At 42.3% G+C, this 12,079-nt stretch overlaps 1 protein-coding gene across 1 annotated transcript in view; it reads right to left on the bottom strand.

Moving 5' to 3' along the window:
- FAM160A1 (family with sequence similarity 160 member A1) overlaps positions 1–12,079 on the bottom strand; it is a 183,092-nt gene that overhangs the window by 18,032 nt on the left and 152,981 nt on the right. The window contains exons 7-11 of the mRNA XM_019522207.1: positions 10,611–10,690; positions 8,744–8,931; positions 6,976–8,025; positions 2,948–3,126; positions 2,115–2,253 (exon numbers count right to left, since the gene is read on the bottom strand). Of these exons, the coding sequence (XP_019377752.1) occupies positions 2,115–2,253; positions 2,948–3,126; positions 6,976–8,025; positions 8,744–8,931; positions 10,611–10,690 (1,636 nt within the window). The remainder of the gene's footprint in view (positions 1–2,114; positions 2,254–2,947; positions 3,127–6,975; positions 8,026–8,743; positions 8,932–10,610; positions 10,691–12,079) is intronic.

The following is a 12,079-nucleotide window of genomic DNA, read 5'->3' as shown; positions in this document are numbered from 1 at the left end:
ATTACCATTGGTGGTTATAATAGGGCATTCTTAACAGGCCAAGTCTCCCAGGTGGGTGGGAAGAAGAAATAAACTGTAATTAAGAGAGATGCTTTGCTGTTTGCAGTTATACATCATTTTCACATTTCAGCTTGGGAAGGGAGTCTAGGAAAAGTGTTGGTTACATAACACTACATTTTTATTTTAGCCCCCTGTGAGAAACTCACACAGACCAAACCTTATACTTTATCTGCCATTACTGTAGCTGTTTCTACCTTGCATTTCTTAATCAATATACTGATGTTGTGTGTTGATGGACTAGAGAGACAACTTGCCCTGAGAATTACAGTTTGATTGCTGGCATCACTAGTCTGGTCAAGAGCCAAAATTGCAGTTATCCAGACATTTATTTAGTCTCTAAGCATTTGTCAAGAGCCTTATTCTTTACAGGCGCTGCCACAAGGCAGGAGAAGATGTACAGGCAAGGTGACTGAGCAGCCTCTGCTTCAGGTTCCTGAATAATGACCAAAATGAAGGGACATGGCAAACATCAAAGCCCACAAAAGAAAATGGATGTAAAACAGGAAATATAAATAAATGCCAAAAAGCAGTGACTGTTTTATGAAACAGTTTCACTCACGATGAAAAACTACCACTGAAAGCTTTGAAGCCTGATACTGACAAGATTTCTTAGATAGATTAAGTTCTGTTTAAAACGTAGTGTACAAAAGGTCTTATTGACAGTACTTGGAAAAAGCCCCCAGCATTAAATATTGGATTCTAATCCTGCATCCCACATACCAGCCACACCGCTCTCTAATAGCAAGGCTCTCTGCTCCCTGGTTTTGGGACCTGGTGCCTAAACCCTATTTATCTCTATGATAAACATAGCATGTGCAGCACACACCTTCCACACCCCAGAGCTTCAAAGGGTAGGCTCAGAGTAGCTATGATTTTGCAGACTCCATTTACTGCAGTTGTTAGAAGTAGACATCATGATGATCAGAAATGAGGAAAATTATTATTAAGAGTCTCAGAAAAAAAAATTGAGATGACATTTAAAAAAAAAGGTTCCCTTTGCTTCCCACTCACCAGCAAAAAGCTAAACAAGACAAAAAGTCAGGTGTAATAACAGTGGGATGCTCATTACCGATTCAAAATGATCAATAACAATACATTACTAAGTAGAGGCTCTTTTGAACCCTGTTCTACTGCCAGCTACTTAATCACTATGGTTACTATTCCCATCAGATCTTATGCATTCCCACCATACGTGGAAGCCAGTTTTTAGCGGAAGCTTGTGCCCAGCACTGACTACTCAGCAGCAATTCTGAAACTTAGCATTTCAAGCGGTGAACTCTTCCTTTAGAGTGGGGGCCCAACCTCTTCATTTGTCCACCTACTTCAGGAAACATATCATTTAGAAAGCAGGATTCCACATTTATTTATTCATTCATTTATTGCCTTTTCAATTATACAGCCCATATTGATAATTACTTAAGCAGCTGTGGCAGATTCTATGCTTAAGAAGCATGTGATGCTATGGAAGTCAACTGGAGCAGAAAAACTGGTTTTGTAGGGTGGCACCTGTTCAACCCGCCACTACACCCATCACGTGCCTCAGTTAGTACTCCTGTATTTGTAGTTTAAACTTTACACTTAAAAATTACACATATAAAAATAAGCCAAAGATTTTTAACTGTCTCCACAATAAACCAAATCCGTGCTATAAGGTCTTACACAACAGAATTCCACAGTGAGTTCATTTCTATAATGAAGCTCTGCAAAAATTACCAGAATAAAGCCAGTGTATAGAAGTCAGGCTATAAAAATACGCAACCCCCTACATAAGCCTGGAAAAATCAGTTTACTATCAGTTTGGCAGCAAGACACGTAAAAGTTGATCACCACTTTCAGATGGAAGTTTTCTGCAGCTAAACATACAAAACACTAAGAATTTCCAAATGAGATCTACATACTGACCTTATTGAGGACTGTCACTTGGAAGTAAACACAGAAATAGATTGGCAGATTGGCTAACAATATGTATAATGCACTCTCTCTGTTTTTAGTTTACGGTGAGAAATGCTACAGACCCACACTGCTTTGAATCAGAGAGAACGGGTGGCGTTTACCTTTGGTCAGTGACTCTACAGCCATATCAGACATGTCCACTCGGAAAAGCAAGTACTGCTGGGCCTGCATGAGAAGACCTGGAAAGTCTTTTTCACTGGAAGCAAAATGTTCAATTTTGTTTTTCACAGATGCCAGCACCTGTCAAAACAACAGTAATACATCTTTAATACTACTATTCTCAGACTCTCTCAAAGATACCCTAGAAAACAGTTACAGTGCTGACCCAGAGACTATATTTAAATTCTTAGCTTTTCACAGACACAATAAAATCAAACTCAAGTGAGAAGCTCTCAAACAGACAGGAAAGCAAATACACTGAAAGAATAGGTAAAGAAGACACCAGAAGTACTACTTAGATCAGTGGCGCTCAACCCTTTTGACTGGCAGGCCAGATGAGTACTGCCTGATCTGCCTGCAAGCCAAATCCAGCTGATGGTCCCAATCCAGCACCCCTGGGTGGCATGGCAGAGCCTCACCTGGCCATGCCAAGAGGGTGTGTGGGGCAGCCTGGCTCCAACCCAGGCTGGGGGTGGGGAGGGGAATGGGATGTGGCCTGGTCCCACAAGGGGAAGAGTCTGTGGCCTAGCCCAAACCTAACCCAACCCAACCCAATGGAGGGATGAGGGAAGTAAGGCATGGCCTGGCTCTGATCTACTGCACGGCTTGGCAATCTGGGAGAAGGTGGGAGTGTTAATGGCTACCACTCTTCCACCACGAAATTTCCCAACCCATAGGGAGCCCTGTGGGCCACATGCTATTGCTCCACGGGCCAGAGGCTGAGCACCCCTGGCCTAGATTGTCAGTGGGTAGCAGTAAGGCACTGATGAAGTACCTGATATAGTGACCGTACACTAGGCTGAAACACCATATTGGTGTTGAGTAGAAAGGAACGAAGGAGAGGTTGAGGGTAACTGGCCAGCTGAGTAATAATCCCGATGAGCAGCAAGTTCACATGTAATGAATTCTCCAGCATATTCTCCAGTTTTGACAGCACTACACTGATAAATGGTCCTGCAAGAAAAGCAAAAGGAACCAACGTTGTATTCTTAACACGGAGAGAACACATCCTAAGATCAAAGGAACAAACATTTGAAAAGGGGTGTTGATCTCCATATCTGACCAAGACAGACTTTTTACATGCCATTTAAAAGTCAGCAGGAGGAAAGCTGGGTCTGTACAGACAAAAGACATAGCTTTTTCTCCTGTTAACCCTATCATAAGCAAGGGCACTTTGGCTGGCTAGCCAATCAGCTGACATGAAGAGTATGTTAGCCCACACAAGCATTCTACCTTGAGTGTGCCAATAAAGACTTAGTCCTGTGAATTATATTCTATAGTCCTATTCCACTGAAGTTAACTGGAGGCCTGCCAGTGACTTCAGTGAAAGCAGGTCCGGCTTCTTATTACTGTTCTCACTTAATTCTGCAAAAGAAAGGGCAGGGTAAATTATGCTGAGGTTTCTCATCTCATTATAGTACTTTGTGGTGTTTTCGAGGGATTATGAAAATGCTACTTTAAACATAAAAACCAAAACCCTGCACAAGTCCATCTCACAAGACAGACATTTCTTACGCTGCAAAAATTCACACAAAGTGCAGAAGCCATAAAAATAGATTTATCAGCAAAATTGTTGGTAGATGTACGCTTTATATATATGCATTGCCAATAAATAACTGGGTTGGTTTGTGTACTCATTTTCCAGTACAGCAGCTGAAATAGAAAACTATTTATGGTGAAAGTACATAAACCCCTTGGTGTGAGGCTTAAGAAGTCTTTGCCAGCACAAACCCAAGTTTAAGCAAATGGCAATGGATTTTAGTATGTGCTGCCAGATGACTGAGCAGATGTGTCGCTTTAGGCAGTCTGTAAGGGTCACCTGATGACAAAAAAATGTGAGGCTCAAACTGAGTGCAATTTCAGTCTTGCTATGCCCCTCCCACAGGGTAAAAGTACAAGAAACCAGCAGCTGTCCCCCAGGGGTATCCCTCTGATGTGGAAGAATCCCAGGTGGCACTGAGCCAGCATAGCCGACTGTTCTGCTACCCCTGTCTTGGCCCTTGGCATCAGAAGCATGCTGGGGACATTCCCAAGGTAAAGAATGTGGCCCAAATCTCATGGCGCTTCTATAAGCACCTGCCAATAAACAACACCCTTCAAAGTCTTCACTGGCTGTGCTTAAGATTAGAGCATTCTTGAGGACAGCTTTAAAACTATGCTGAAGGCAAAAGTGATCTCTAGCTGATGCCAAAATAAAGAACCAAGCCACAAATGACTACTTTACAGCTCCTCCCAGCAAGGCATGACTGAGGACTGGAGCCCAGTCCATTTAAAAAATTGTGAGTTCAAAGTAAGGTGTAAGGAGGTATATACCCTGAACCACATCCCACCATTGCTAACCTCAGTGCTCTTTCACTGAGGAGAACAAAGATGCCAGGGCTACCATAGGCCTATTGTGCTGGCTTATAAAATACCAACTGTAACTCACACGACAGCTGTCAAAATGCAGGTCTACATAATACACCAGTTGACCTGACAGTGGCCACCTGGAATCACATCAACACTAGCACTCCCACCCATGGAGCCATCTAGGAACATTTGGCTGGGATATAGAAAAAGCCCATTCCCACCAATGTCTGCCCCTTCTTCCTGCCCCCATGCAGAGTGACGTGCTCCAGGTGCAGTGGGACCTGTGATGGACCAAGGACAGTTGTGCAAGGGGTTCTAGGAGAAGGTGGGGAGACAGATCAAGGCTTAGCTATGTCCAGAGCATCTACAGCTAAAGCCAGTAATTTGCATAAAAAGCTCAGCATCACTTCAGGAGACTTCACCAGAATATGCACAAACCACTTTCAATCTCAAATGGAACTGAAAAAACAGTAACTCCATACCATTCAAGAACCATAATAAAGCAACAACCACAGACGTTTGGCAGAGTTTAACAAGTCAATAAATGGCAGAGCACAAGCTAATTACAATCAAAATAGGTTTTATGCATGTTCCAATGAAGAGTCATGGACATAATAACAAAATAGTGACATACACAGATATATGACAGTATACCCCCTCATTACCAATGTGCTGATTTATAGTATGGGGGTGAGTAGAGAAGCACTGTGGTTTAATGCTCTTATGCTACACATAAATACTAAAGGAATAACTATTTTCTAACAAATGGTCACATCCAATACCAATTTTTTTGCTGAGGTACAAAATATGGAACAGAACATCTGTGCGCTGGTAGAATTTACCGGGGGTAGGAGACCCTTGGTAGATATGTGACCCTACGAAATAAAACTCCATCCTATGACAGTGCCCAACAACACTACGCTGACACAAATCTGACCCCTAAGACCGCCACATGACACCAGATCTCAAATTATAAGAAGAACAATTTATTTCTATGCAGTAACCTATAGAAGAGAGAAATGTCATTGTGTCTGAATGACAACATCATCTCCATTTCAAAAGGCAATTTATCAAACGTTTTCCCCATGCACCACCAGTTAAAAGATCGTTTGAAATAGAGTGAAGAGACAAAGTATGTCTGCATGGTACAGTTCAGTGCTGTACAGAGAAACCTGTGCTAATTCAGGCCTCAGAAGCAGCATTGCCATTTTCACAAGTACTCCATCTGAGCTAACGGACCCTCCTTCTCAGCAGGGCCAATTAGTAACAGAAGTGCACCATGCTACAGTGGCCTTGTTGCTGAGGTACCTGAAGTAGCTGGTTGAGAGCTAGCTTAGGTATCTCTGCAAGGCATTGTGTATGTGTAGACATACTGCAAGAACCTAGTACCCTTTTGGAGGAATGTTAGTCCTAGTATCCCACTCTTGTTTGACAGGAGCAAAAGGGAAACGAGAAGGGAGATGAACCAAAGTATCTGAGCTTCATTCAACAGTGAGACATAGGAAAATAAAGGTGCTGAATGTGACTGGGAACGTGAGAAAGGCTTTTGGTACAGGGAGCAGTATTAGCAAATCCATTTGAAAAACAAGTTGTCCTTCTCAAACGATACCAGGCATGCTGCCCTGCCAGAAGAGCCTACATTTGACTAAATGACTGAAACGTTAATGGATCCCCTTTTGCCAAAACTTATGTCACCCTTAGAGGCTTCATTGCAGACAAGTAGGCCAACACTTCTTATTACTATTCTGTGTAGGGACATAGTACTTTGGAACCCTAATCCAGTCCAGGACCCCAACGTGCTAGGTGCTGTACAAACATTAAAAAAGGTACCCTCCCAAATGAAAGAGACTTAATTCCGTGGTCATAGTTCACAATGTGCTTGATATGCGGGAAACAGTGCAACAGGGATGGTGGCATAGGCATTTGAAAAGAAGGATGCCAGGGCAGTTTGCAAAGGCACATGCAGAAATGTCAACAGTGCTGCCACCTAGTGCTCAAAAGTGAAATAGCAGGTAAGAGTGGCAGAAGAATTTCTGCTGTTTTCTTTTCATGTTTTTTACGCTGTTGTAGAAGCAACTGCAGAAATGGAAGGTGCAATCACTGCATTAGAGAAATTATTTGGTTATTCTCTCCCCTCATAAAAGTAGGGTGGTCCCCACGAATGCAATGACTGACATTTGTGCAATAACACCATCAAGAGGATTTAAACAATTAAACAAAACTGGGGAAAAATGTGGAACTAACAGTTGCTATCATCACAGTGATTATTCTTTCCTCTAACCTTCTTGTCTGTCTTGTCCAGACTAAGTTTTTCAGGGCAGGAACTACTGCTGATTCTATGTTTGTGCAGCACCTTATAATAATGGTGGTCCTGTTCTTGGCCAGCTCTTTGACACTATCATAATAGTAAAAAAAAAAAAAAAAAAAAGATTTAATTAAACGAGAACTTTCAACCTGTAAATGGAGCATTCCGGCTCCATGAATGATGCTTGGAAGAAGCATCCTCCTTTACTCCAAATGGAGATGGTATGCTTTCTGCAGAGGGAGTGTCTGCTGAGAAATTCTCAAAGTCCTCCTCCTCTTCTGCTGGAGATAAAGGTTCAAAGCTCACCAACTTCTGTTCCTCTTCCAAGCCCATAGTATTAGAATTTAGTTCTTTAATAATTTTGTCATACTGTATAATGAAATCTTCACTGTCTGGACTTAGCAGCCTTATGTCTGAATTATGATCTGCTTCCTGAGAAGAGAGCTTCAGCTCTAAATTTGGCCTTGGGTGCACTGCAGCAGTCTCCTGGTTTGGTTTTTCCTTTGTTACATCATGAGTTAAGCTTGAATTTTTCTTACTGTGTTCCTCCAAGTCCCCATCTGACTGAGGCTTTGTGAGAGGCCCATTATCAGAAGACAGGCTTTGAACTGTTTTATTTGACTGTCTGGTTGTATTTAAAGTTTCCTCCTTGGAGCTGTCATTATCCTGAGCATCCTTTTGGGCACAAAGTCTGTAAATCATGACATCATCCTGAAAATCAGATTCCTCTACATAAGACCCTTTGATGAGCATGACTGCATTCTTCTTCATCTCTTGAATGTGCTTTGGTGGCTCTGCAGGTGGCTGTGCCTCTCCACTTCCCAGATCATCATAAGCCTGGGGTGAGCTCACATTAGATCCAGGAGAAATTCCTGTGTCATAGCTGTCATCCCATTCCAGCTCCAATTGCATCTTTTCTCCCATGGGAGTCATCTGAGAGGAGCTGCAGTTGCTGGAACTTCTCTGCTGGAGTCGGAACATGGGCTGCTCCAAATTTTTAGTGTTTTCCTCAGCCAGCGTTTGAATAAAGGTGTCTGGGTCAGGGTCTTCCCCATCATATGGGGCAGACCAAACCCTGCAGTCTTTCATGCACTGGAGGATGGTGGCTTGAGCTCCCCACAGGTACTGCAGGTAACTGATGTCCACAGCTCTTCCATATTCTACAATACACGTGGATTCAGAAGGGCTTGTGCAAGAGCCTGAAACAAAACAATAATAGGTCTAGTCACGCCAGATGGGAAAAACATTTTAAAAAACCTGAAGTCATACAGTGATGCAAGGCAAACATTACACAGCACAGGAAGATTCTTCAGCTCCAAAACATCCAGAGGTGCAGGATAACCAAGAAAAGCATGTTAAGAGATTTGGTGCAGGCTCCATATGTCTTTATGTCAACATCAGACTACTGTTCAATCCTTCAGACCAGCTGCTGAACATTTTACAAGCAGTGGGCAGAAACAACCGAGCTTGAGTCCAAGGTGGAATACTGCTTCTCACCCAGCTGCTGCCACTACCACCGCTTCTCCCCACTGTTGAAATGCCACTGCAGCCCAACCCCCACCTGGCTCCTCTGGCTGGAGAAAAACAGCTCCACAGACTGGATGCAGATTGCAGGCCATAGGTTATCAACCCCTGCTTTAGACAGTGCTGCCCCTCTGGAAGTATATAGTTGTATGTCCTGCCATTTTTCGTGAATGTGCATCCAAACTTGTATATTCCTTAACATAAAGATTTTGGAGAGCTTGACAAATGGAAAAGATTAAATGCCAGACCTTTCCACTTCAGGCTAACTACACAGTGTATACAATCTGAACAGTAATTTGTTATCAACTCTCTCAACCAATGTAGAAGGTAATCAGACAGATTCCTCAAATCATGACCTGTCCTTCCTCAGTAAAATGCACACCAAATGTTTACCAGCACTGTGCGCAGCCTTTGTCCAGAGGATGTAATCTTTTGCTTGGTTTTCAAGAGTCAATGTGATCCCAGTAGAGCAGCAGACTGGTGTCAAAGCCAGTAGTTTTGCAGCAGATACAGAGTAACAGTCTCTTTCCCTCACAGCCCATCTTTGACTCAACATCATGTGATTACATGGGATCAGGTACCTGAAATTAAAAAAAACAAAACACAACTTATCATAATATGCCCACTACCAGAGTCCTTGTATGATGAAGAAATTAATAATTTAGAAAATTCTCTCTCACCTTCCCCTTTGCTTAAACTAAGACACAGAAACCAATTTCCAATCACCTTCCTAAAAGCCATAAATTTGCTGGTGAAGGGTTGAGGAATGAGGAGGAACTGGCCTGCAAAGGTATTTACAAGAGACATGGGCTAGTTAGGTCAGATTAGAGGGGCTGGACTGGTCAATGGACTGTACCTGAACACTGCCTTGGGTGGTATCTCGGAAGGGCAAAGGAATAGGAAAGGCATATGCCAACAACTGGCAATTTGGTTGAGATTCTCTCTGTATGAGTCAGGGTTGTGGAATCCAAACTAGGAGACAACAGTATGTGCCTGTAATTCAGGGGCGGGCAATTATTTCAGATGGAGGGCCACTTACAGAGTTTTGGCAAGCCATCAAGGGCCACATGACAGGCGGCCAGGGGCAGATAAATATTAATTTTCTAAATTTGTAGGGGCCCTGCAGGCCGGATAGAATGGCCTGGTGGACCATATCTGGCCCACGGGCTGCGTTTTGCACCCCCTGCTGTAATTTGAGAGACCCTGCATGTTATGAAAGGGACCAACCAAAAAGGTCAAGGCAATTTTTGGGACAGACCTACAGATGTCTGGATGGATGAAGGGATGGATTGTGGAGAAAGAGGAACACATGTAGCATACACTTGCATTTAGGTTCTTAGCTTCCTCGTGTTGGTTTAGCTTGGTGTTTTGCCATTTTAAATTATTTAAACTTGAGGTATAAAAAAATTAGTAAGTGATTCTCTAAACAAGTAAAAGATTTTTCAAAATACAACCTGCCCTCCTAAAGTAATCTTACAATTCTGAGTTCTCCACAGAGTTATGCTAGGATTGAAAGGCAGGGGCTTTATGGCAGGGGCTGGATGGGATCCCAAAGTAACTCTTATGTTCCCAGCAATCTTATGTGATATGATACAATTCTAATCAGACAGACAGCCAGACATGCCAGGTACTCTTATTAAAACAACAATATAAGTTGAGAAAGTTCACCAATGAAAACAAATTTAATTGAAGTTTGGGTTCCGAGACAAACGTGTTACATGAAAAGCGGGGAAAAAAGAGGAAACTCATTCAGAACATTGCATAATAAAAGTTACATGTCCCACTAACCCTGGTACAACAGTGCAGGAATTCAAGAAATTCCCGGACAAAGGGATAAAAAGTGAGGAAACAATAAAAAAGTTTGGAAGCTGCAGGCAAGTGAATACCCCTATATTATATTGCATTCAAAGAATAATATGCTAAAGAAAACACAAGAGGGGAAGTTATGCATTTAAAATGAGACAACATAGAGTCTAACAGTGATAAATATAATCCTGGCTTCTCTGCGTTCACCTTTATCCAAATAAATCACAGTAACAGGACATGTGAAAAGTATAAGTTTCCCTTGTGCATGAGTATCACAGGAGGTAAATCATGTTTCTCTCGATTTGGTATTTGTGTCAGAATCTTAAACTTTCTTATGTCTGCAGTGGTTTGCATTTGTTCTCTTTCTTAGAGTTCCTGTCTCACTGCACATCCAAAGAGTGACTGAACTATATGCTTTGAAAAATTAAGAGGGGAAAAAGGAATTTGGATTTACCTTAAAACTAGCTGTAACATCACATCTTCACAATGTAAGCCAATGAGTGTTCTGAACAATGCCAAAGATACCACACAGAGCTAAAAAATGATAAACAGAGTCAGTTTTTGATCTGGCAGTTGTACGTTTCCAATGTGCTAAAATGCATTTTCACTGAAGAAAAGCACAGCCTGAATTTAGTGCTTTGTAAAAGACAATAAGCATCCTTATTTCATTCTGCCAGCACCCCTGCAGGAGTTTATTAAGTTTCCTTGAATTACACAAACGAAATATATATTTTTATAAAATACATACAGAACACATTTTTAGGAGAAGTTGAAAGAAAAAAAGATGTTCAGTTATTACAATGATATTAATATTAATTTGTATCAAAACTGGAAGAGATAAGCTCAGGAAAATTCCCCTGAAAGGTAAGCTAAATAAATCATTTACATAGGTTTCAGCAATCAAGAAAAACTCTCTCCAACTCACTAAGTAAAGCAACTTGTTTTTACCTCTGACACCAAACTTGACCCAACTTATAGTTTCATAGCTGGTAGGGTCGGAAGGGACCCGAACAGTTCATCAAGTCCGACCCCCTGCCATGGGCAGGAAAGGATGCTGGGGTCAAACGACCCCGGCTAAGTGATTATCTAGCCTCCTTTTGAAGACTCCCAGGATAGGAGCAAACACCACTTCCCTTGGAAGTTGGTTTCAGATCCTAGCCACCCTGACTGTGAAGTAGTGCTCCTGATGTCCAGCCTGAACCTACTCTCAGTCAACTTATGGCTGTTATTCCTAGTTACTCCTGGTAGTGCTTGGGGGAACAGGGTTTCTCCCGTTCCCTGCTAGTCCCCCTTGCTAAGTTTACAGATGGCCACCGGATCCCTTCTCAACTGAAAATCCTTGCTGAGTAAGTTCTGTTATCTCACAAACTAAGAGAAACCAGCACATTCTTTGTCCTGAATGACTGGCATACTGTGCAGTGGAAGAGCTAAGTGCCTGCATGCCTTAGATACATTTTTTGGTTGTTGATGATGATAAAAATCATGTGTAGCTCTTCCGTACACATTCACATTTACATTAGATTCAGCACAGATTCCCAATTAGCTTTGTTAAGCATGGATTCAAAAGCACCCACTATCACAGACCTGACAGAGCTCATCCTACTGCATACTCACTACTCTTAGTCCAAACACGTTAGGGACACATGCTTTTAAGATTGTATCACATGGGATACTTAAATGGTGTTAAATCTGTAGGGTGTTATGTGGTACTAAAGTCAGAACAAGTTCTGAGCAGGTGTATAATAATGTTTACTATCAACCCTAACATGCGCTCTACCTCTACTGGGCCAGCATGCAAACTTTCCAGCATTCACTGAACACACAACTTCCACTCTCTCCTTGGCCTAGCACAGGATCTCCAATCTCTCCTTGACCCACTGCCCCTGCTGGCATCAGATCCCCAGGGGCTTCCTGGAGATTGTG

The sequence above is a fragment of the Gavialis gangeticus genome, unplaced genomic scaffold (genome assembly GCF_001723915.1).
Source record: "Gavialis gangeticus isolate Ggan-Ray unplaced genomic scaffold, GavGan_comp1, whole genome shotgun sequence".
Lineage (NCBI taxonomy): Eukaryota > Metazoa > Chordata > Crocodylia > Gavialidae > Gavialis > Gavialis gangeticus.
This window is presented reverse-complemented; position numbering and strand designations above follow the sequence as displayed.